General features: G+C 42.1%; 1 protein-coding gene and 1 long non-coding RNA gene across 2 annotated transcripts in view; one reads left to right on the top strand and one right to left on the bottom strand.

The window, feature by feature from the left end:
- The window catches only part of LOC134202462 (uncharacterized protein CG43867-like), a 99,355-nt gene that overhangs the window by 35,094 nt on the left and 37,198 nt on the right, over positions 1–27,063 (bottom strand). Inside the window, 10 exon segments of the mRNA XM_062677446.1 lie at positions 390–599; positions 667–779; positions 839–983; positions 1,045–1,188; positions 1,243–1,665; positions 1,726–1,862; positions 2,275–2,524; positions 2,587–2,742; positions 2,802–3,132; positions 3,134–3,585. Coding sequence (XP_062533430.1) covers positions 390–599; positions 667–779; positions 839–983; positions 1,045–1,188; positions 1,243–1,665; positions 1,726–1,862; positions 2,275–2,524; positions 2,587–2,742; positions 2,802–3,132; positions 3,134–3,576 — 2,352 coding nt within the window. The 5' untranslated portion in view covers positions 3,577–3,585.
- LOC134202463 (uncharacterized) overlaps positions 1–27,063 on the top strand; it is a 51,167-nt gene that overhangs the window by 11,095 nt on the left and 13,009 nt on the right. The window lies entirely within an intron of this gene.

Below are 27,063 nucleotides of genomic sequence, written 5' to 3'. Positions count from 1 at the left end.
TTATATGCGGCATCCTTCTTTGAACTTGGTCATGCATCAAACACCTTATTTCTGGTAAAAATTTTGATAACCAAAAGGTTTGTTACAGGTTTGAACTCTAAAAAAACTATAAATAAAGAAATTCGTGCCAATTTGTATAAACAGCCAATCAATCATTCAATTATGAAACATGGGATGAGGATGACTAACTGAAATATGAACTATTATTATTAGTAAAACTAAAATAGAATTTATTCAAAAATATAGTTTAAATGGGTCAACTTAAACAAATTGGGGTCAGTGTCTACGAAATCTAATTCAGAATTCAAAGCATTCAGTTTAACCAAGAGAAGAAGCACGCCAAATTGGCAAGCGTTCCCCTCGAATATGAGTATCAACTTGCAACTTACACGAGCCGGTATGCCCAGTTTTTTGTTTACCTGGACACCTACACCCAGTTTTTGGCCGGTATGGCGGGACGTTTGTTTGATCAGGGTGCAAATCAGTTCCGACTGAAGTTCGGGCATATCCAAGCATTGCTGGAGCGCGTTCTGGGCAAGGACCACGTGGTAATCGATTCCCGGCTGGTTGACCGCCACCGACATGAACAGTTGGCAGCTCTGCGATGGTTTCAACACAAGAAAATAAACAATGTTTTTTCAAGAACTTAAAAATGACCAAACATACCTTGAAAAGCTTGATAGCTTCCGCTTGAAGCGTTTCGGAATGTAACGAAGTCAGTGGTGAGGTTATGTTGTCCTTAGTGTGCAGTAGAATTGGGTGTCGCCATAGGACGCAATCTATTTGAAAATAGATTTGTTAGACTTAATTTTATATTTCATATCAATTGTTCACTCACTGGGGTCGCCATCAGTTTCCATCAATTTCTGAATAAGCTGCTCGTACTGGGTACCGGCATTTGGGCCCCCACCCGAAACAACCGTAAGGTGGTACAGCCAATTGTCACGTTCCTGTTTCCCCGGAAGAATTAGATACGTCGGACCCTATGAAATGAATTTTAAAATCTTTAGCACTTAAACCTAGGAAATTGTAGAATGGACATACCACTCCTTGTTGCTGCGGATAAATCGCAACGGTGAGCCTTGCTTGACTTTGCGCTTGATCTTCACGTTCTTCCGAATCCGAATCGGAAACGTGCTCCACTTCTTCAACCCGAGCGTCCCGCATGTTGATCTGACCGAGTGGATTCTGAAAATAATAATTCTTGTAGCATTTGATGTTTTTAATTTCTTAATTGCTTACCGTCTCCCCCGGTGCCTTAAAATACAGGAACATCTTTCCCAACAGCACGCACCAACACTTTTTTGCGTGTCCATTCTTCACCTTGGTAACCCACCCCTGTACCGTTGGCTTCTGATCGTCTCGACTGAGCAGCAGTTTCGTAGCGTTTCGCCTCTGCACGTTCTGCAGGACCCGTATCCAGTCATCCATCGTAGCATTCGAATCGGCCGTCAGATAGTACACCTTCTTGCCCGTGTCAATCTCAAACGTCGACGCTCCCTCCGCACGGTTTATCCGACACGCCTCGTCTAATGCGATCGTTCCCTGCGGTTTCCGGTTCACGTCGTGCTGGCTCTTCCAGTACGTCAGCTGACCGTTCTTCAGTACGAACCATCGCTTGCGCCACGTTTTCAGTTTACCGCCCAGCTTGGCCAGATGGCCCACCTATGGAAAAGCGATGTGTTATTCAATCAGGATCGTTCAACCGAGTTATTCTTGCCGAACCTTTTCCAAGGTCTCCATCTTTTTCGGCGAATCGGCGTAGGAGGTTCTCATCAGCAGCGACGGCATCGACGCGTCCATGCAGGTCGTGTCCACCGTAGACACCGCATCCGGTGGTATCGCGTAGTCATCGGACAGCCCTGATTCAAAGGACATTTCTGAAATTACTACAATCGATGGTGGTGGTGGGAAATGGGTGTCGAAAGTGTGCAGGGGTGTGTCAGGGGTAGAATTTTTGTGTGGAGATGAAAACAAAGAGAAAAACGGAAAATTAATTTTCTTCGCCAACCAATCGGTCAATCGTTGTGGATACGGTCGAATCACACTCTGCGAAATGAATGGAATCCCAGCGCTAAAACCAAGGTTGCTATAAGACATAGTAAGTACAATGCAACGCCAGCAGCAGGAGCATACAATTTGGAAGTTGAAGCATTTGCGAAAAGTAGGTTATGATAGAGAAAACTTAGTGCGGGTTAGTGTAAGTGAGCTCAAAAGCCAATGTTAGCACAAATAAGCGATATTTGACACGGGTGCAGTCTACGATGATATTACCTCGGGCTTTGTTCTTTGGACTTTCGGACCCACTACGTTTGGCGGGACTCAGACTAGAGGAGGTTTTGAGACTCTTCGAAGGACTAGACGCACTGCCCGAGGTGCTCGTCTCGGTGTTATCCGTGCTGGTTGAGTTGTGCGAATTATGAGTGGATGTGGCACAGGTCATAATGGCACCGTGATCCTCGCCGTCACTGCTGTCGTCGCTTGAATCTCCGGTAAATGGCATCGATCGGATCTGGGAGGCACGCTGCGAATTAGAAACGATCGTTAAATCAACGGCAATATGGGAGATTATTGAATTTTACGCACCCCTTTAACGGTGGCGTAAACCGGTACACTAATATCACAGTATCCACCGGACACGGTTTGCGAGCGGGAGTTCATCCCTACGCTGGACGTCATGCCGGACCCGGACTCCTGGTCCTGAGATTCGTTTTCGTCACCTGCTAGGCCATCATTTGCCACCTACATACAAGCGAATCAGTCAAAGCAAGATCTCCTACATTGAGTTACTCTAAACTTACCTGGTAGATCTTCGCCTCCCAGCTGGGGAATCGATGAAGTGGAGGCGTTGGAGGTCGCGGGGTTCTCAAGTCGGCCACCGAGTCCGAGGTGGTCGTACTGGATCCCCCGCTTGGGAGACCCTTCAACCAGGTGGGGGCCTTCTCACGCGAAGGCGTGTAGATCTCCGCGTAGTCATGTGCGGTGTCCACATCGGAGTTGGGACTGGGCTGATGACCTGGGACGAGGGGGATAAGGTTAAGGCCGTCGACGGCGGCCGCTAAGTCTCTAGCTAATTCCTGAGGTTCCATCGAAAGGTTCCGTCGGTGATGGTGCACGGACGATGACGCCAGGAGAGCGATGCTCCGGCGGATCAAGGGATTCGCTCCGTCGGCGACCGCTGCGCCGCTTGTAGTCCTGGACGTCTAAGCTTAAACTAGATCTAACGGGTTGCTGTATACTATGTCTACTGCTTTGGGTTGCGATGTGGTTCCTTAACAACTCTAACTGTTGATTGCACTTGATGTTCTGCTCCCTCAGGAGCTGGTTTTGCTCCTCAAGCTCGCGTAATTTGTTGGTGACCCACTCCTTGATTTTGGCCGCCTTGGCACCGACCTGGCGGGCGTCCTGGAGCCTAAGCTGTTTCTGCTCCTCGACTGCCGACTCGAGCTGTGTGATTTTGACCTTTTCGATGGGGGCTTTGGCGTTGGAGCTTTGACCTTGCGTCCCACCGCTACTGCTTCCGGCTGGCCCAGTTATGCTCTGTGGCTTGGGCCAGTCACACAGTCGCTGCTCCATGGCCCGGACCTAGCGTGGGATGAGAGAAGGATAATACAACGATTAGCAAATTATTCATTGGGGAGATTCAGGAGATTTGTTGGAAGCGAATGTATGGATATTTGAGACAGAAACGTAAATTTGATATTTTTCTAATGCTATCTAACTTTCTTTTCCGGCATCATATTTTCAGTTTGCTTTTTCAAAATTATGTATTGATCATCACGTACTTCGAAGCCTCTCTTCGAGTATAACTTATGTACGTCCCTCCGTAATCAGATTTTTCTAAGAATATTGTTCGATTTCAAAGTGGCAACCTGAAAGGATGTTATTGTTTTTAATATGTGAGTTATTTTCTTGGGTGCCATCGTTTGAGCATCGTTTACATTTTAGTGCAGAGATCATAATCTTGTAAGATGAATGATGTAGATCTACATTATTTTCACTGGATTTGCGAATAAAATTTCATTTTGGTAGAGTAAGGCAAATTAAAATACTTTTCAGCTTTGTTTCGCACGATTATCAGAAAAACGTGCAATCTCGTGTGAAATTCAAACCAAAATAGGGCAGTTGGGTCAGCATGTTCCGTATTAAAAAAATCCCCATCACATACAGATTATGAGCGATATGGATAGATCCATGTTAAAAAAGTAAAATTAGAATGTTTGAGAGTTCGCCTCAAGTGAATCATCTTGTCCAACTCTTCCGTACGTCGTAATGTACGGTCAAACCTCCATGAGTCGATTTTAAAGGGACCATCGACTAATGGAAATATCGAGATGTGGAATAGAAATTCTTAGAAAAGCTGTTTCAAGGGACAATCACAGCCACTTAGAAAATACTTTTTTATTATGGCATAATTTGCTTCCATGAGTCGATATCGAGTTATAGAACATCGTCTTATGGAGGTTAGACTGTATTTATTGTGGCCATTGTAATATTTTAACCCATCAGGTTAGCAAGACAATTCGATCCGCAATTATTGGAGAAGTTACAAAACGCTGGGGCTATACTTTGGATTGGCTATATAAAACCAAAATGCCAAATCACAACCCTCGGTTACATAATTTTATTGCTGCATCACCATCGTCATTTATTGCATGCATTACATAATTTTATTGCACAGCTCATTTTTTTAACCCATGCTCAGCAACATATTTTTGAATAAATATAATTTTAAAGTAGGGCTTCAACAAAACTTTGGAGTCGGAGCAAGCCATGGGCACGGATGGTTGCTTTTGAATTTGCTGTCACGATTTTGTTCGTTCCCGTAAAATTAAGAATTAGATTCGGCTGATGTTTACACATAGCTGACTAGAAGAAAAAAACGTTCTGAAGTTTTCGTTTCACGCATTTGATAACTATCACCAAAGTGTAATTCTTGTGACTTGTTTATGGGTATGTGTTTTGTTATAAAATGTGCGTTTGTGACATTTATAATTCCTCTGGAAGAGTGAAGCGATTTATTTGTGGACACTAAGAGTGGTCAATAACCTAAATTAGATCAATTTGGTGAGATTGTTTCAATATGTTCTTACTTCTTACTGTGATCTTCTTCTTTTTTCAATTTTCGATTTTTTCGGTACGGTTTCGAACAGGGGAGAATTTTTTTAATTTCACCGGTAAAATCTGATGGATTTCCCCAAATAAAATCTATAAGTTTTTTCTAAAATATTAATGTGGAAAACATTTTCAGATTTTCCACGTGTACTTTAAAGTTTTCCCGAGAAATTCTTTTTTAATTAGCATGAAAAATTCGAGAAGCTTTTTTTTGAATTAGCATGAAAAATTCCCCAGGATTTTCACGGAAAAATGTTCCAAAGCTCTACAGAAAACTGTTCAAAATATCCAAGGAAAATTGCTTGGAGTTGCTGTTGAGTATTCTTCGAAATTTACACAGAAAATTCTTCGAAATATCCGCGGCAAACTTTCTGGAATTTCAACGGAAAGTTATCAAGAGGATTTAAAAAAATGCTTTGGATTTCTATGGAAGATGTTTTAATATTCTGGAGGCATTTTTTTTAAATTTCTATGGAAAATTCTTCGGAATTTCCACAGGGAATTTTCACTAAAATTCTTAAAAGCTTCTATGTATTTTTTTTTTCAAATTTCCACAGAAAGCTTTTTGGCATTTGAATAGAACATTCTCCGGAATTTAAAAAAAAATCTTTGGATTCTTTGTATTGTCCATAATAAATTCTTCGGAAATTCCACGGAAAATATTTCAACGGGAAGCTATTTGGCCAGATAGCACGTCAAGCTGCAAGTCCTCTAGCCGAAATTCATTTGGCCGTAATGTTCAGGCGAAACGGTAATTAGATCAGAAACGGTTCAGTTGAAAATTTCATTTGGCCAAAGCGTTTGCCCTAAGGGGTCGTACACTAATTACGTAAGCACTTATGGGGGAGGGGGGTCTCCATTTTCTTACACTCCACATAAATAAAAAAACTATTTGTATAGGAAAAATCTTACATGGGAGGAGGGGGGGTTCAAAACCCAGAAAATAGCTTGGGCAATTAGTGTACGGCCCCTTAACAGGTCGTTTGACTGAAAAAAACATCAGGATGAAAGTGCCGTTCGACTGAAATGGTCGTTTGACAGAAAGCGCCTTTTTACTGAAAATGTCATTTTTCCGAACGCTTTATGCGGCCGAAAATATCATTTGCTGAACGGGTAATATGGTTGAAAACGTCGACTCATTTGGATAACTGACAAATTCGGCCAAATCTCGACCAAAGGATCATTTCGGCAAACGAAATTTTTGACTTTTTAGATCCATTGAGCTTTAGTTTGGCTAAACAACATTTTCGGCCGTATGTCCATTTCAGCTATACGACATTTGCGATCAAATGGGTTTTTAGCCAAACACCATTCGGCCTTCTTGCCTTCGCCCAAAAGTCATTCGGTGGAAAGCCATTTGTGTGAATGCCACTTGGCCGACTAAGACGTTAAGCCGCAAGCCACCTCGCCGAATATCATTTGGCAGAATAGAACGTTTGTCTGAAACGGTTATTAAGTCGAAAAGGGTTTGGCTGAAAATGTTATTTGACCGAGAGCAACATACAGCCGAAAGAGAGCTGTTTGTCCCTGAGACAAGACTTGCAAAAACGATGCTTCTTTTTTCTTGTTTTGACTTTTGTTCTTCATTTCAGTCCTTTGTAGCACAGTAAAAGTGTTTTCAATTGGCGAATTTGTAAACTTATTCCCATAATATTTTTTATACCGGGATTGAAACCCATATTTATAAATCGGGCAGCCGATAAATTATTTTCATTGTGGAAAAGTCTTTGTAGAAAAAAATAATGCTAAATACTTTATATTGGATACCAATATGTACTTTCACACAAAAGGCTGCAGTATGTATTTGATAGCTCCTTACACCGGTTGCCTGGCAGAAGATGACGTTACAATTTTTCCTCTTTACAAGTCCCGTCCCAGTTTTGCCTTGACAGGTCATTTAGCTAAATGGTCGTTTGAAATGAAATGTTTTTCGACGAATAGATCATTTGGCATTCTGCCAAACGACTAGTTGAGCCAAATGGCATCTTCTGCCAAATTACCTGTTAAAACAAACCGGGGATTGGACTTGCAAAAAGGAAAAAATGTAACGTATTCTGCTGCTAGGCAATCGCAGTTCCTTCAGACAAAGGAACTGTTCAGCTGAACGACATTTTCCCTTTCGACGAAATGACATTTTCGGTCAAAAAACTTCAGGTTATATGGGCTTTGGTCGACTAAATTGTTCATTTAAATGACATATTCGGCTATACAACAACAAATGGCTTCTTGCCAAACGGTCCTTCTCCACAAAATGTTGACTTTGGGGAAGGTGATAGTAACCAACAGTGACAGTGAGACCCATGTGGGCGCAGTTTTAACTTTATGTTGTGAACAGTACTGCAATTTCTAATTTTCAGTGAGATATGTCTCGCGATATTTACATATCTGCCTTTTTCATAGGTATTAGAAACGCGAAGAATGAATGGCATGCTACGAAAATTTCAAAAAATATTTGTTCCGTGATAGGGCATGAAAGTGTGCCATATCTGCTTTTTTTGTGTTTATTACCACTTTTAACTCGGTGAATTGAAGGAGTATGATTAATTTATCGACTAGTCACTATTCTTCGAATATATCTATTAAAATAACTAAGAAATTTTAATTTTAAAATAAAGCACAACATCCTTTCATGACTGCCTTTCATGCGAAATTGATCAAAGAATCCACGATTCTTTCATTTGGTCGTCTGAAATAGAAAAAGGCGCTTTACTCTCTGTCTTATGACGATCACGACCTTTTCCAGTACTGGTTGTGAAGATATCAATCGGGAAATTCTACGCTAATTCCATTGGATCTACAAACTTTCCACTGAAAATTATGTAAACTTCTGCAACTTCGTATCTGCGTGAAAAATTTTAAACGGCGGCGGTAGCGTGCTAAAAACTATCGGCGGCGGAGCTCGCACAGAAGCAGCTGAAAGAGAAATTGGCTGGGGTGGGGAGTACATCAGTCTCCATGACTCCCAAAAGGGCCTGAACCTCGACGGGAGATGGAAGGCCAGGCGGACTCAAGAGGCAACCGCGGAAGGACGCTGTCGCCATCGAAGGGACAGACGCTACTTTACAGGGAGAAGTTTGGAGTACCATAGTAGGCCAGAGGCAGAAAAGAAATTGAAAGCATGGTATTAGAATCGACTGGAAATAGTTTTTATGTAGAAATTTTGGCTATCTCAGTCTAAAAAAAACCATTAAACTATTGGCGTTTTAATCTGCCCGACGTTTCGGCCATTGGATGTGACCATTTTCAAGGGAAAAAATGATCAAAAAGGCCACTTCTAATGGCCGAAACGTCGGGCAGAGTAAAACACTAATCGTTTAATGGTTTTTAAGACTGAGATAGCCAAAATTGTTACGGAACATGAAAGCGATGAGAGAATTACAGGATTATGGTGGAGCATTTCGACGAGCAGAACATTGCACGCGATGGTGGCAAGGATCATTGCGTCAGCGGCAGAGGATTAGACGGAGCGGTTATGCGGCGGATCTCCACGTTGAACAGCGCCGATGCACTTCTTTTCGGCATCCGGACGGAAGGATTGGATAAGGAATGGTAATTGTTGTAAGTCCATTCTAGATTTGGTAATCATTCCGTGCCGATAGTTCGAACGAGCCAGACGTGTGTGCTGTGTCTCATCGCGGGTTTTGTTCGGTAGTGCGAGTTTATTGTGTGGTGCCTACCTGCGGATCCAAGGCGATCACTGTCGGCGAGCGAAGTAGCTGCTTCTGGCGACGCCAGTGAAGCAGGATATTGTTTCTGCTGCTACCTACAGCAGCAGCGCAGATAAGTGGAAGGCATTGTTTTATTGTTCTCCCATATCTCTGATACAGAGTGAGATTAATTATAATAAATTAATTTAGTTTTTTTTTTACTTTTTTTTTTTTCTAATTTGCTATTAGTTCTAAGTTAGCATAAGAATTAATTGTCCTTCCACCTTGCGAGGTGAGAATGGAGGCAGAGACCATGGGGGGCGATAGTCCTCCAAAAGATGTCCGCACACGATTGTACCATGCGGCTTCGCCTGGGCCTTGGGTTGTTTACTTTCGGCAGAAAGTGAAAAGTCTAGACTTTCTCGGCATCAAGCGAGATTTGACGCGTCGTTCTACGAAGCTTGATTTTAATCAGATCAACAGGAACAAGCTACGAATCACCGTACCTACATATCAGGTGGCGAACGAAATTGCTAAAGACAAGGCCTACAATGTAGAATATTTAGTTTATGTCCCCTCGCGGGAGGTCGAAATCGAAGGTGTGATCAACGCAGCGAGCCTGTCTTGCAAGGATGTACTTGCGGGAAAAGGCCGCTTAAAGAACGCAATGGAGTCTACCGTGGATATTCTGGATTGCAAGGAATTGCATTCAGCAACCATGATAGATGGCAAAAAAGTATATTCTAAGTCAGGCTCGCTTCGGGTGACGTTTGCCGGTTCAATTCTCCCAAAATATGTCGATTTAGAGAATATGTTGTTTCCGGTGCGTCTTTTTGTACCAAGGGTATTTAATTGTACCAATTGCAATCAACTTGGTCACACTGCCGAGTTTTGTGACAACAAACCACGTTGTGGTAAATGTTTCGAAAGACATCGGGAGGAATCCTGCCAGCAACAAGCCACAAAATGTGCTTATTGCGGTATGGCTCCTGCCCATGGTTTGCAAGATTGCCCGGTGTACAGAAAGCGCACCCAAAAGCGCTCGTTGGTACAGCGCTCCAAGCAGACTTATGCGGAAATGGTTAAAGCGCAAGACACATCCGCCGATACCACTGCAAAGGCTGCTATTTCAGCTACCGTTCAAGTAAGTGATTATTATGATTCCATATGCATTGACGAATTGGACTCTGACGCAGCTGATATGGATGATTCTACGGAGGTACACGTGCCCGAAAAGAGCAAGCAACCGCCTTCCCGGGATTGCGCCGTAAGAAATCAAAAGTCATTCATAAAAGCTTTGCTTAAATCTGTAGGCAATGGGGGATTATTTAAACTCTGCAACCTGTATTTACTGCTCCTTTGAATCCATCTTGCAGCAAGACATTCTCGCCATTGCCCAAAACCAATGTTTCCAAGAAACATCCGGCTAGAAGAATCAATGAAAGAAAAACTGCACTTCGTTCTTCCCAAAAAAGTACTCCATCCAAGCGAGGATTGATCTCCTTTAAGGACCTTGTGGACCGTTTTTTGAATTTATTCAATATTCCGAACTCATTGAGGGCAATCATTGACCTCTTTATACCAACAGTGGAAAGTTATCTGAAGCAATTGACTGTTTCATGGCCCCTTCTTGCAGGAATTGTATCTTTCGATGGATAATACGGCTATTACACAAGATACAATCACTGTGCTGCAGTGGAACTGTCATAGTCTTAAAAATAAATTAGACGTGTTCAAGTTTTTGATTCGCAATTCCGATTGCGACATATTTGCAATTTGTGAAACATGGCTTTCTTCCGAAGACGAAATCAACTTCCACGATTTTAATATTATTCGCCAAGATCGGAATGATCATTATGGTGGCGTTCTTTTGGGGATCAAAAAATGCTACTCCTTCTAAAGAATTCCCATTCCGACTGTTAATGGCTTAGAAATCGTCGCATGCCAAGTAAATGTGAAGAATAAAAATCTTTGCATAGCTTCAGTGTACATTCCTCCAAATGCCTCTCTTAATCGTCGACATCTTTGGAGCGCAGTCTCCCTTTTATCATCCCCAGTGTTGCTATTGGGAGATATGAACGCACATGGTATTGGATGGGGCGAAACGTATGACGATTATAGAGCGCCTATTTTTTATGATTTGTGTGACGATTTCAATTTGAATATTTTGAACACTGGTGAAGTAACTCGAATGGGACCAAAGCCGTATTGATCTGTCTTTATGTTCAAATTCACTATCATTAGATTGCACGTGGAAGGTAATTCAAGATCCCCATGGTAGTGACCATATGCCGATAGTTACTATAATTAAAAGTAGCTATCAACAATCTGAGCCAGTTAATGTTCCTTTCGACCTCACGAAGCACATTGACTGGCAAAAATTTGCATCGGCGGTAAATATTGGTATTGAATCAACTGATGTTCTTCTACCGCTGGATGAATATCGATTCCTTACCGAATTAATTAAAAAAAGCGCACTAGAAGCTCAGAAACGACGCGTTCCAAGTACATCTGTCATAAGAAGACCAGCCACTCCTGGATGGGATGATGAATGTACTTAGTTGTATTCTGAGAAATCTGATGCCTTCAAGGCTTTCCGTAAATACGGGAGGTCTGAGCTTTTCGAAGAGTATTTGAGGCTTGAAAGAAAGCTCAAAAATCTTCTTAAAGCTAAAAAACGTAGCTACTGGCGACGTTTTGTCGAGGGACTATCACGAGAAACCTCAATGACAACACTTTGGAAAACGGCTCGCAACATGCGGAACCGCATTTCCACCAATGAGAGTGAAGAATACTCCAATCGATGGATATTCAACTTCGCAAAAAAGGTCTGTTCAGATTCCGTACCAGCAGAACCGCTATTTCGAGAATCAGTCAATGATCCCGGTTCTTTGGGTGGACCATTCTCAATGCTGGAACTTTCTATGTCTCTTCTTTCATCGAATAACTCTGCTCCGGGATGCGATAACATCAAATTCAATCTTCTGAAAAACCTCCCAGATATCGCAAAAAGACGATTACTTGACCTGTACAACTGTTTCATGGAGTACAACATTGTACCACCTGAATGGCGACAGGTCAAAGTAATAGCTATTCAAAAGCCTGGGAAACCAGCGTCTAATCACAATTCATACCGACCGATTGCCATGCTATCATGCATGAGAAAATTATTGGAGAAAATGATCCTTTCAAGAGTCGACCATTGGGTTGAACAAAATGCATTACTCTCAAATACTCAGTTTGGATTTCGTAAAGGTAAAGGAACAAACGATTGTCTAGCGTTGCTTTCTTCAGATATACAGCTGGCCTATGCGCACAAGGAGCAATTGGCTTCAGTTTTCTTGGATATTAAGGGCGCTTTTGATTCAGTTTCCATTGAAGTACTGTCAGACAATCTGCACAGTAATGGACAACCTGTATTTTTAAATAATTTCTTGTACAATTTGTTGTCAGAAAAACAAATGAACTTCACACTCGTCACTCTGACAACTTCCAGAAATAGTTACATGGGCCTTCCCCAAGGATCATGTTTAAGTCCCTTGCTCTATAATTTCTATGTTAAAGATATTAACAATTGTTTGGAAGGATAATGCACGCTCAGACAACTTGCAGATGATGCCGTGGTCTCTCTAAGAGGTCCATGTACAGCTGTCTCGCAAGGACCATTGCAAAGTACCCTAAATAATCTGACTGTTTGGGCCAGGCATTTAGGGATCAAGTTTTCACCGCAAAAACTCAGTTGGTTGTGTGTACTAAGAAGCGGTATCCTGCTCAACTGAAACTCAAGCTGTTGAATGATGACATCAACCAATCTTTATCTTCTAAATACCTTGGGGTCGTGTTTGATTCCAAATGTACCTGGAAACTCCACATTGAGTATTTGATACAAAAATGCCGAAAAAGGATCCATTTTCTACGTTCTATCTCCGGGGTGCTCACCCGGAAGACCTCATCAAACTCTATAGAACGACTATTCTCTCTGTTTTAGAGTATGGCTCCTTCTGCTTCCTCTCAGCAGCTGATTGCCACCTGATCAAATTGGAACGAATTCAGTATCGTTGTTTGCGTATTGCCCTTGGCTGCATGCATTCGACGCATAACATGAGCCTGGAGGTGCTTGCTGGAGTCACTCCTTTAAAGCACCGTTACTGGGAGCTCTCACTAAGAATACTCATTAAATGTGGAACAAGTAACACACTTGTTCTAGATAACTTCGATAATATGCTTGAACTAACTTGTCGTTCAAGATTCCTGAGAGTTTATCTCAACTACATATCATCAGATCTTTGTCTTCCGTGTTATAATCCCCCTCGAGTTCACTTCACCAAAGACAGTTCCTCAATTGTATACGATCTGTCCATGAAACATGCTATTCAAGGAATACCAGATCATCTTCGACAAATATCTATTCCCTCACTTTTTTCTGAAAAATATGAACATGTCAATTACAATAACAGATATTTCACTGATGGTTCTCGCATCAACGGATCCACTGGCTTCGGTGTTTTCAATGTAACTTCAACCACCTTCCGAAAACTTCAGGAACCGTGTTCGGTTTATGTTGCTGAGCTGGCAGCAATTAACTTCGCTTTGGGGATAATTTCAATTCAGCCCGTAGACCATTATTTCATCTTCTCGGATAGTCTTAGTTCTATCGAGGCACTCCGGTCGATGAAACCTGTTAAGCACGCATCTTACTTTCTTACAAACATAAGAGAGCAGATGCGTGTTTTGGTCGAAAGATCATTCAAGATTACCTTTGTTTGGGTCCCTTCTCACTGCTCAATCTACGGCAATGGGAAGGCAGACTCGCTAACGCAAAGGTGGGCGCACAGGAAGGTGAGGTTTATGATAGACAATTCTCGAGCAACGAGTTTTTCCCATTAGTCCGTCAGAGTACTCTTCAAAGTTGGCAAAGAAATTGGACACACAACGAACTTGGACGGTGGCTATTTTCTATAGTTCCAAAAGTTTCTGGGCGAGCGTGGTTCAGAGGTGAGGACTTAAGTCGAGGCTTCATTCGCGTGATGTCGAGACTTATGTCTAATCACTATTCACTAAACGCATATCTGTACAGAATAAACCTTGTCGATAGCAACTTATGTAGGTGCGGAGCCGGTTATGATGACATCGATCACGTAGTTTGGTCCTGCTCGGAAAACGATGCCTCCAGAGAGCAATTATTGGATACCCTAGTGGCCCGAGGTAAACAACCCTTCAGGGAAGTTCGAGATGTTTTGGGAGATCGTGATGTGGTCTATATGCAGGCCATTTATAGTTTTCTTTGTGCTTCTGATATCAAAATCTAATAGTTTATTTTTTTTTCTTTCTTCAAAGTTTTTTTTTGTGATTAGTCTCTGCTTTCTGTTCCGTAGAGCACCATAGCTCTTGCCATCCGGAAGATGCTCCCAGTCGAACCATTCCTCGAGCACGACGACACGCCACATCGTCCCTGACGCCAAATACCCGGATGAGAAGCTGAAATTCCCTGATCCCAAATCCTTAGCCCCGTCCATCCTTAAACATTGTAAACTAACCTCGAGTCACCACGAGTACGCTGGCTTCTACCCCTCTCTTACTAACTGAAAAATTAAATGATATTGATTGTATATATCATAAAGAACCATGGCTCCGTAAAGTGTTATACACGCCTGAGCCTACCAAATAAACGAACTTGAAAAAAAAATAGATTTGGTAAGTACACTTTTTTCATTACCGTCCCTCTTTTCCGTCCTTTCCGTCTTTTCCGTCCCTCTTTTCCGTTCCCGTCCCTTTTCACCATATTTTGTGTTATACAGTCCTAATATTCATTACGATAGATTTACCATAATTCAGTGTTCGGTATTATAGCACGGACGCGTTCAACTGGGTGAATACTGTTTTTGTTTGTTTTTGGCTTTTTTATTTGAGTTGAACCTGGGAAGCAATTCACGGAAAATTGAGAAAAATCATGAGGTAGGTGTTTGGAGGCCTGTGGTAGATGGGTTAGACCGACAAATTGATAAGATCTAGCCACGTAGAGGGCGAGCCCGATAAATTAAAAAATGTTTCATCGGGAGTCATTTTGCCTTTCTCGTACACTAAGTGTACGTAAAGGCTATAATATTGCTTCAAAAACAAAATTTTGATAGGAGGGCCGATTTTTATATACCGATCGACTCAGTTCGACGAATCGAGGTGATGTCTGAATGTGCGTATGTGTGTGTGTGTGTGTATGTGTGTATGTGTGTATGTGTGTATGTGTGTATGTGTACAAATTTTGTAGACACACTTTTTGGAACTTAGCATTACCCGATTTACTCGCAACAAGTTGCATTCGACGGGGAATGCGGTCCCATTGTTTGCTATTGAAAATTGGCTCGATCGGACATTGCATTTTGGAATTATTGAAAAATCATTGTTTTTTCCCAAGGGTCCCCCCTTGGAAAAAAAAATTCAAAACCAAAAAATTTTTTTTCCGGAAATGGTGGCGATGCATTTTAACTAATACAAAAACATGCAAAATGATCGAAAAAATGTGATCTATTCTCCTAAAGAGCTTTTTTGACCTTTCTAATGTGATTCTTTCAATATATTTTATAATGCACGAGAAAGGCATCATCACTGCTAGGTGGATTAATCTGGGTTTTTCATACATTTTTGGGGAAGGGTCCGATCAGCAGAGCAAATAACTGATGAAATGGCAACGTATGAAAAGGTGTGAAATTGTGAGAATAATATTTACATGAATTTAAAAAAAACATAATAATAATTATCATTAGAATTCAATGTGAGGAAATCATAACGTTGTGCATCGAACACTTAGAGGAAATTTGCGGGTTTCGAGCAAAACCAAATGAAAATTGGATTCGATCGAGTCCGCAGGCTGTAAATATTTATTCAACATTTCATTCCATATTTTTTTTCCTAACGTCAAGACCATCATTTTTCATTTGTGATCTTCATTGTTGGAACATTGGATTGACGTTGAAATGGTCATTTTATTGTTCATATATTCGCCCTCATAGTATTCGTTCAATAATCAAAATGAGACATATGATGATTTAATTTATGTTTGCTCTGTATCGTTTCAGAGAGCAAGCAAAGGCGCTTAAACCTTGGCTTAAGCCAGGGCAAGGCTAATACCTTCGCCCCTTCCGATGAAAATCATCAGCCAGGAGTGTCATAAATATCTTAGTCACTCCCAACGTCTTTTCACAAATTTTCTATCATTTGCTTATAATGATAAACTCCTAAGCCACATCCCTACCAACCATCCAATTCATTGACATCTATGAGGGCGTCAGTGAGTCGCTGGCCTATCTTTAAGTAGATGTCATATCATCATTTCCTTCCTTTCACTTGGAGAAGATGGGCGTGGCCAGCAACGGTAGCAATGGTAAGAAAGTTGACATGACAGCTATCAATATGCAATCTACGAAATACTCCGTTACAACGCAACGCAACATCGGGCAGGGGCTTGTAAAAGTCCGGACAGATCCTAAATGTGTTAGAAATGCTGTGAAACAGATCATTTTGCGAAATACTGCACGCAATGCAATATGCAGTTGCTATGCACTTCCAAGGTGGCCAGTGGAGCAGATCAGCCAGATGCTAGAGCGGTTAACCGACAACCTGATCGGACAAATGCCGGTAGTAATGGGAGGTGATTTCAATACCTGGGCTGTGGAGTGGGGTAGTAGTAGCTAATAGGAAAGGATACATTCTGGCGAAGCTAGATGTACGATCGTGCAATGAAGGTTCCATTAGCACATTTCGGAGAGATGGGAAGTAGTTTATCATGGACATCACGTTCTGCAGTCCTTCGTCAATGGTGAGCATAAGTGAGGGGGTAAAACGAAGGGCCGGGATTGACACAAGTGGTACGATTTTCACATAGTTCATTTAGCTATTTGGTTTCACCGACGACATTGATATCATAGCACGTAACTTTGAGAGGATGGAGGAAGTCTACATCAGACTTAAAAGCGAAGCTTAACGGATTGGACTAGTCATCAACACGTCGAAGACGAAGTACATGATAGGAAGAGGCTCAAGAGAGGTCAATGTAAGCCACCCACGAGTTTCTATCGGTGGTGACGAAATCGAGGTGGTTGACGAATTCGTGTACTTGGGCTCACTGGTGACCGCCGATAACGATACCAGCAGAGAAATTCGGAGACGCATCATGGCAGGAAATCGTGCGTACTTTGGACTCCGCAAAACGCTCCGATCGAATAGAGTTCGCCGCCGTACCAAACTGACTATCTACAAAACGCAAAACGACCGGAAGTCCTCTACGGACACGAGACTTGGAAAATGCTTGTGGAGGATCAACGCGCACTGGGAGTTTCCGAGAGGGAAGTACTGCGTACCATCTATGGTGGGGGTGCAGATGGCGGACGGTACCACGGTACGTGGAGGAGGCAAATGAACCACGAGTTGCATCAGCTGCTGGAAGAACCATCCATTTTCCACACCGCGAAAATCTGACGACTGTGGTGCGCCGTGCACGTAGCAAGATTGTCAGACAGTAATGCGGTGAAAATGGTTTTCGACAACGATCCGACGGGAACAAGAAGGCGAGGTGCACAGCGGGCAAGGTGGATCGATCAGGTGGAAGTTGACTTGTCCTGACATGGCCACTGCCTAGGAAGAGTTAAAACCGTGGGTCGAACGATAGGAACGATTGAGAGCCGGATGTACGGAGTTAAGCTGCAGACACCTCACCACAAGACGCAGGTGCTATTAGGCAACAACTACAAAGTGATTCAGCAGATGGAGATCGTCGTTAGTGCACATATGATTGCATTAAAGCAGGTCTGCGAAAATTCTATGATCGCAATAGCAAGGATAATGCCAAACATCGGCGGTTCAAAAAGCAGCACAGAGCGTCTGCTAGCCAGTGTCTCGTCATCGATACTGCAGTGTGGAGTAATACTTCTGCTTGGAGTAATGTGCTGGAAACCAAACGGAACAGTAGAAGGTTACAAAGTGCGTTCCGGCTGATGGTTATACGAGTCGCTAGCGCGTATAGAACGATATCGTCGGAAGCAGTATGCGTTATCACCGGGATGGTCCCTTTATGCATCACTCTGGCAGAAGATATTGAGTGCTAACAGCGGAAAGGCTCCAGAAACTTGAGAAAGATGGTGAAAAATTGTTCAATGAAGAGATGGCAGTAGGACGAAAGAGTGGTGCTCAACAACACAACAGGCTGTCTTCTCCGAAGTAATTTTAAGTTGTCGTGCCGGAGAAGTTCAACTATAAAGACACTATGAAAAAAAATAGAAAATTCAGATCATATAATCCACGAACTCTGGCGGTCCCGGGGAAAGCAAGTTTACGAAGCAAGGAAAGTAGCTTTTTTTTTTCTTTTAGACGAGGTTTTTCCTCCCTACGCAGTGAAAGCAAGTTTCCCTAAAAGTAAGGATTACCAAACTCTATTAGGTAACCTAGCAAACGTGATCCCCAGAGCCCAATCCCCCTGGCTGGCAGCAAGGGGAGATGGTGAATTTTCTCAAGCAGTTTTGCTAGGAAGCGCAGACGAAAGTGTAAAAAAAAACAGACATAAAGACATAAAAAACAGACATAAACAGCCCAGTTTAGGCATTCCGGCCGCGTGTTAACGGACCTTATTTTGGATATTGAGATATTGTGAAAGCTAGGGCTGGCAGGGCTTTTGAGGTGGTAAACCCCTTCGTAAAAAGGAGTTTGGCAAGGTCTCCTTCCAAAAGGATGAAAAGAGCAGTGGAGCCTGAGAAGTATCGACTCGAGAAGGCGACTTCTCGGCCTAAAAAGAAGGTGAAAGGCACCAACACGACTCAAGTCGCCGGGCCTCAGGAGCCTGTACCATCGGCACAGTAGACCGAACAGAGCTCAGAGGTGAGAGTGAAACCTTGTTAGTTAAAACCGACAGGGAAAAATACGCTGAAGTCCAGAATTCGATGCGAGCGGCCGAAAGACTTCCGGCTCTGGGAGTAGATGTGCGAAGCATCAGACGCGCCAACCTTGTCCAGAAGGTACCGAGGGGCGGCGTCGATGTGAAGTTGTTAGGCGCGGAAGTGAACCTTCGGATGCGAGGCAGCAAAGCCAAAATAAAACAGATGACAGGTAATAATCGCTTCTTTATCGAGATTGGTGCCTCTGAAAATGCGAGGTATAATTTATTTGAATTATGGACAGTTTTACCTTAACATGGCTTCGTCCTATGCTCACTCGGTCATTATTTCATCATTTATATCGTTGACGTTTTTTCATCTGTCCGTCTGTCTATATTGCAGATAGATTCCATAGAAGTTAAATATGTAATACTAGCTGTTTGCTACGGATGCTTTGAACTTTTATAGTTGCTTTCATCCAGATATTCACTTCGTGTTTTTATCGCAGTGAAAAGCGAGGACATGAACGTCGTCCTTTGTTCTCCACGCAACTATAATCACTGTTAGAAAAAAATGAATACCATTTTGCTTTAACAAAAAATAATGCAAAAATGCAAATTTAAATTGAAAATAGAAAAATTATCTAAACAAATTCAAACTGTTCCACTGTTTTACTTCCTCATAATAATTTGCGTGACGATAATGTTTACTTTGTTCTTTAAAAAAATTAATAACAAAAAAAAAATGCTTGGAAGTATTGACTTTTACGAGTTCGCACATCCAAATTTTATTACTTAATAGTAGTCAATAAGTTCATTTCGAAAAAAATTCATTCCAGCCGACGGCTCGCAATTGCAATTATTTCCTTCAGCGGCAGTATTACAGCCGATTGCATGGAAAATTGCATTCCGGAAGTGTAGTCATAACTTGCAATTATGTGCTCTAGTTTTGCTCCCATTGCTCGAATCTAACGCACACTAGCATTCCGTTGCATGCCGACTGGTCGGGCTACCACGGCATTACAGTGAGCAGGAAATTGCATCGTATCCCCCTGCATAAAAGCGGCAATCAAAAAAGGATATGACTCGGCCGGCCGCCCAGCAGCCCCCGGTCCGGCTGTGTATTAATAAAGCACCACTTCCTCCCGGGAGACTAATCCGATGCAGTTACCGGTTTCTATGGTATCTGCTTTCCGCACATCACCACATACGGGGCGGATGGGTCGGCTTTTTTTCCCCTCTCACTGGACTGTGAAAATGAAACGGTGTGCTGGCGTCCTCGTCCTCGGTGGTCATATGTGCTTTTCCTGCATGTGTGCTGCAATGGGAGTGCTGCTGATATGGGAATTGAGAATAGTTCTGGTGAAAGGCGTACCATCATCGTCCAGTCCAAGTGGCCCCCCGTTTTGTGTTGCAGTGGGCTGGGGCGACTCTTGTATGCATCCAAGTAGTCATAGGCATGTATCAACCTTCCAACAATGACGTGTATGAATAAGTAGGCTATTTTGAGTCGTTTGAGAGATTGGATTGTTGGAGATAAAAGCCGACTTCGCCCGGTAATGGACGAGATAAAAGTGATTATTTACGCGTGAATTGACGTAATTGTCACGCTGGGGTGCAACTTTTCTCCTCTATGCTGGATATGCTTTGTGTCGGATTATGGTCTGGGAGCATGACACGGTTTAATAATCCAATCGGGTTTATCTCTTGAACTTACTCTAATTAAATTAAAATGTCCACCAGTCCGGCACTCGTTTGTAGAAGGTATAGATACTGAGCACCATTGTTTCAGTGATTTCAATTATGGTTATGGTTATGCTTCTGATGCTGATGCTGGGAACAACTCTTGGACACAAGTGTGGTAAGAAAATTGAAATCAACAAATGTTGGTCATGATTAAACTCCCGGTCATGGACACCTCTATGTCCTACCAAGTGGATTTTCAGCTTTTTGTTATATTAGAGGTTACCCTTCCACTGAGTCTGTTAGCAACGAATATTCTGTAACGACATCAGTGATTATTCTTGGTGCCCATGAATATTGTTGATTATTTAACGCCATTGAGAACCCACGAGAAACATCAGAATTTCAAATAAGGAGTAATTTAATACTCATATCGGAATAATCGGAATAAAAAAATCAGCATTCATGAAAGCTTTTAAAATTCCAAAAATCTTTCCAGTAACGCGAACACATTCTTTCCAAAATAGGTTTGTAAGTTCAAAATTTGGCGTTACATAATTAACAGATCTTTCCATACCTAACACAAATTTGGAAAAGTGGTCGTTTTTGTTCCAATATTGCGTTCGTGCTACAGCACGCTTTTGCTTCAACTAAATCAAACCATGAAGTAGACGTTGAACAAAACAAGCAAACTGAAACCAATATGGAAAACTAAGATGAGAAACTGAAATAATTGATTTAGGTATTTTGTTTGTTTCAATATCCTCGCAATTTCGCTGACGACGGTTGTCAGCACAGGTCTCGTTTCGTTTCGTTTCGTTGAACACCATCATAAGACTGTGGTAGGAATGGTATGGTGCCGACCTTCCGCATTCGCCGTCTCCGTTCGTTGGCGCAGAAAGTCGAGTCGATTCTGTTTTTGCACATTAGGATTTCCCGTTCAAGAAGGTGCGTGACGAAGTCCTATATCCTTAACATGTTCAACTGCTGGCTTTTATGGCTAATTAAGGTTGAATTTTGGACAGGCCGTTTGAATCAATGAAATAAATATTCAACCATTTTAGGTGTGACGTTCTGGGTGCGGTCGATTGTGTATCAGAACTAACCAACTTCATAAACTAACTTCTCAATGACCCAGGCAGAACACCACTGTGCCGAATATTTTCGTTTGGTCAATACCAAAAACGGAACCAGATTGTGCAGAACAATATTTGCATAAATTGCTTCTCGAAGATCGAAGCAAACCATGTGGCTGTGGGCTGGAGTGCCTGCTGTGCGAAAGTCGTTGGCTCCTGGGATGCCTTATCGAAATTGCAATTGCATGACATGTAGAAATTAAGTTCGTTGACGATCAGCAGCTTGCGGCGCGGCAGGAACAACAGCAAGCAAAAGAAAACTTTCCGGGCAATTTGGGTTTCTCTCGTTTTGCTTGTCGTCGTTCATTGGTTTTGGTTATGCCCCCGAGTGGGTGGTGGGAGCTCGAAATATATTTTCTTTGATGATGTTTCTTCCTGCTAAGGAAACTTATGCAATGCAATCATCGAGAGGGTTACCCATTTCTGCACCTAATGAATCATTCTTTTGGCCTAATGAGAAAGGTGATTTAGGTAAATATCGCTATGGTATAACAACAAAACAAAAACGCGATCATCAAAGCAATCGTAGACTCTAGACGACTGATTAGTCACACCTCGTCTAGATGGGGCGACAGGTCAATGCATCACACGGTGGAACCTATCCCGCAGTCTGCTGTGCTCGTTGATGCGTTGCCGTGACAACCGACTGACTTCTGAATGCGGAGTGACAAACGGCGTGCAATCTTCTCGCATTTAATTAGATCAACTTCACACACTGTAACTAATGGAAAGTGGGAGACAGAAACAAAAACAAACGAAAGCCATTCCCGCCCAACTGCACTAACATTCGATCTTCTCTTGCGCACGGTGTTAAAATCGAGAATATCAGCAGAACTCGTCTCTGCTTCAGAAATTTTGAATCGTCTGCTTTTCAATTTTTATTCAAGACCCATTGAATATTTTAAATTTTTGCATGTCAGGCATATTTTTATTTTAGAATCAAGTCTATCATAAAATGGTTTTTCAGACAATGTAAATCTTATGTTAATGTTTTGAATGAGTAAATTGTTTTTATCATTGTTGCCTTATTATTTGAATATCAAGCTTAAAATATATCGTTTTGATATTTTTCATTAAAATTACTAAATGATTCTCACATATTACGCCAAGAAGTTGGATAACAACCAAGCTTCAGACACCGTGCTATAATTGTGTGCGCAGATGACATCGGACCCTGGGATGGGCGGCCGCGGCGCCGAGAAAACAAAATCGCTCACGTATCGCAAACAGCATCAGCGACTCAAACAGATGCCAAACGACTGCACTTAACTAAATAATAGCACTAACAATAATAACAGCACCAAGAATGGTAATAATAACTTTATTGCTTTCCCTTCTTCGGAGATTTTCCGCCTATGGGGAAATCTGAAGCGTTTTCTAACAGTGAGTGAGTGCTCCATGCGTTCCGACGCTTCTTGTAAAGGTAGAGGTACATAATTCATTCCCAGCCGTGATCCCCGGAGAGAAAAACAAACGGAAAAGAGCGATGACGAAAACAAAACGGATGCATGCCAGAATGAAAATGGGATGTGGTGCGTGAGTGGCGCTTACCACAAACCCCCGCCCAGCAGCCCGCTCAGTCACTTTTCTGCTTGTTTGCCACACACGTGATGGATGTTCCGGGGAGTTTATAAACTACTTCCATCATACATTATCTATGCCTTCATTTGCTTGATGTATGTAACGATATCAGACATCTAACTTGGAAAACGAGAAACGGCAAGTCTAGTTATGTACACTTTTATCTTCAGCAACACGACTACCTACAACAAAATCGTAATGGTGTATGAAAGCATTTTATGCAATATTTCATCGGAATATCGTTTTTAAATTATTTCGTCGCATTGAATTAGTATAGCTTACTAGAATGGAACCATTCTTAAAACGAGATGAGCCGGCCAAGGGCCGAAAGTCTCGTTAATAAAGATAAATAATAATAACCATTCTAAATTAAGCTGGAATCATTAGTTATTTCGATCGTGCTTGATAAAATATTTCAATGAAATATTTAAGAAATTTTTCCATACTAATTGGAGTCTACGTGGTTTGAATATGTCTGAAATTTGACTCCCACGGTACATACATAAGATTATTGCAATTTTTGCCGAAACGCGAAATGCAAAGGTCTTGCAGGAAATTCCCATTCTATTCATATTCCTATCCTATTTCTATCCTATTCCTATCCTATTCCTATCCTATTCCTATCCTATTCCTATCCTATTCCTATCCTATTCCTATCCTATTCCTATCCTATTCCTATCCTATCTCATCCCATCCCATTCCCTATCCCATCCCATTCCCCATCCCATCTCCCATCCTATTCCCATCCCATTCCCCATCCCATTCCCCATCCTATTCCTATCCTATTCCCATCCCATTCCTATCCCATTCCCATCCCATTCCCATCCTATTCCTATCCCATTCTATCCCTATTCCCTATCCCATTCCTATCCCATTCCCCATCCTATCTCTATCCCATTCCCCATCCCATTCCCATCCCATTCCTATCCTATCCCATTCCTATCCCATTCCTATCCCATTCCCATCCCATTCCTATCCTATTCCTATCCTATTCCTATCCTCATTCCCATCCCATCCATCCCATTCCTATCCTATTCCTATCCTATTCCTATCCTATTCCTATCCTATTCCTATCCTATTCCTATCCGATTCCTATCCTATTCCTATCCTATTCCTATCCTATTCCTATCCTATTCCTATCCTATTCCTATCCTATTCCTATCCTATTCCTATCCTATTCCTATCCTATTCCTATCCTATTCCTATCCTATTCCTATCCTATTCCTATCCTATTCCTATCCTATTCTATTCCAAGAGGAAGCAATGAGGAGAATTATTCGATTCAGTAAATTCGTCACAACCAGTCTTCGAGCTCCGAGAACGTACCAACGTAATCAAGTGGGAACTAAAGATTTTATTCACCTCAAAGTTGGCGGACACATTTTTTCTGATCCAACCTAAGGGGATTTTTTGGACCGCCAGCTTTTCCACGTGACTACTTCCCGATCTTCACAAGGTCGATTGCCACAAGAAACCTATCCTTATCCTATACTATCCTTTCTCGGATGACTTAGCCCCTGGCTTCAAGTCTCTCCAAGGTGGTTGAAAGGAACGGAAGATACGGTTTCCGGTAACATATGTTTCGGTCCGGTTACGGATCTTTTGCATGCTTCGCTAGCCTAGGGGATGTGTTCCCGGAAACCTTCCTAATTCCCTTAGATAACTTGGAGGCGTTCAACCGTACTTTTTCAAAAGCTTTTCAAAAAGATCTTCATCTTTGTCTACCCAAATGATATTCTGATTGTTGCCGGAGACACTCCTGTCCGAACGCAGATCCGAACCCAAGCAGCTGTTAGCGCCGGTTACTGTTGGGCCTCATTGGTGGGGTCTACAATGTCAGCCAGGAGAAGAGCCCGTTGGCACGTCTTTAACGGGCGCCACTGTTTTGCCGGTCCTAACTAAACGACCAGGCTATTCCCAACCCGAAGTTTATGAAGGCCTCTGAGACCTCAATTAACCGAGGGCTAGCTTTCAACCGCCAGTTTAGAGCGATCAAAGGCTGCAGATCTAGGATCAATTCGATTAAGACACCGTCTAAGCCACACAGGACACACAACAGGACCATCCGGTCCAGGATAGCTCAGCCGTTTATCGACAGCAGTCCGCTGTACGGGCTCGAGGTTACCTGTACAGAACACCAAGAGCTGGTATACCAACGTATCGCCTTCTGGCACCTCCCCTCTACACCCGCCGAGGTTGTCTGCGCTGAAGCAGGGAACCTTCCATTTCGCTATCGTGTATTGGTGGCTATTTACCGAAAACCCGCCGCTTACGGTTCTGTCACATCCGGAGATTGCAGAAATTTCTTTGTGCAAGGGGACCGGACTCGGCGCACGGTGGCTGGCACCTGTCTATCTCCAGTGGCTCGTGTCTACTGGCACGGAGCGAGGAGTTGGCATTCCACTAATGGTAATGTAAAAATTCTATTTCACAGCGTTTCTAAAGGGGCGCAAGCGCCGAAGTTCTACGTAGGTCGGTAGCAGGATTATTAAATAATGGGCAAGGTCGACTTAGATAAACAAGGGTATACTGTCTGTGGGATCGAGATGGAAAATCTTAGAGAGCAGCCAGAGCATATCAAGGTTTCGAACTGGTCATATTAGGCTTTCCACAATATTGGTAGCGTCCGGCGCTCTGCCTGATAGAAGACCTGATATCATTCAAGGATCAGAAGAAAGTACACCTGCTTGCTCAATCGAATACTAGTTGGAGTATTTAGAAATGGTAAACAGTTAAGCGATCACGTGCGCAGAGACCGCTTGGAAAATTGTTGGATCTACGATACTGTCAAAAGATCGTCAAACATGAGGAGGCAATATAATTATCTGGTCTAGTCTGGTCTGCAGATGTTTTCCAGCTTGGTTTGATTTATAAAATTGATTAATGTACAAACAATATACTTGAAGGTGTTATTCTGCAAATTCTGATACATGTTTGCCATCAGTAAATTAACAATCTAAAACATACCGTGAAAATCGTGATTTCAGTGATTTCACAGTTTAAACCTGAACTGGTCATCTCAATCACCTCAACCCCATCGAACAACTCTGTGAGATCTTTGTGTGGCAGTAAAACAGCACTTGCCGTTTAATATACACGGTTTACTTAATTTTAAATAGAAACTAACTAAAAGTTAGGTAAATTTCACTCAACTTTTGTAAACATGAGATTACTTAACGTTGGATTCCCACACTTTACCAGAGTCTATTATATATAGAGTTACGCAAAGAGTGAAGCCAAATCTATCTATTTAACTGTCAAACCGTCTACCTATCGAGCAAAGTAAACAAATGCTTGTTGGTAAGGCGGAAGTATTGTTATCGCCTAATGATTATTATGGCGAATTAAAACGCATGAATTGAAATGTATTAGATTTGTTCTAGAAACAGCTTCAAAAAACTTCAATACACCCCCCAATAAAGTAGCAAAAAGAAACTTTGCACTCTGTGGGTGACTTGGTTATCGAATTAAAAAAAACTTTAGCAGTGAACACTCCCGTGAAGTCACTTTAAGGGTTGAACAAAAATGAAAGTTGCAAACAGAATAACAAGAAGATCATTCAGAATAAGTGTAAGAAGATCCTCTTTGCGCAAATCTATATAATAGACTCTGCACCAGTGCTGTAGTTGCGGGGGGTCGGAGTTAGTCGGCGACTAACAAGCTTTATATTTTACCTCGAGTTAATTTTTATTTTCAAAATTATAATTTAAATGTTCTTAAAATGCTAGAGCAGTGTAACATTTATATTGTAATATTAGCTTACATAATTTATGCAAGACGATGTGAAGCACTTTCCGTTGCCGGTTATGATGTGATCCACAAAGAGGAATATTAAAATTATAGATGATTCGAAATGAACGAATTGTTTGATACAGAATTTGATGAAAAAATCATATTTGAATACCAATCTACGCATCAAAAAAGCGTTCATAGTGCACATTTGAGCTCGAACATAACCTGCGAGGCGTTTATATACAAGTATTTATCAATCAGCACGAAAGCGCCTGCAGTGAAAATATGAGTCCAAACGTGACCTGTCGAG

This window comes from Armigeres subalbatus, unplaced genomic scaffold (genome assembly GCF_024139115.2).
Source record: "Armigeres subalbatus isolate Guangzhou_Male unplaced genomic scaffold, GZ_Asu_2 Contig1232, whole genome shotgun sequence".
In the NCBI taxonomy this organism is placed as follows: domain Eukaryota; kingdom Metazoa; phylum Arthropoda; class Insecta; order Diptera; family Culicidae; genus Armigeres; species Armigeres subalbatus.
This window is presented reverse-complemented; position numbering and strand designations above follow the sequence as displayed.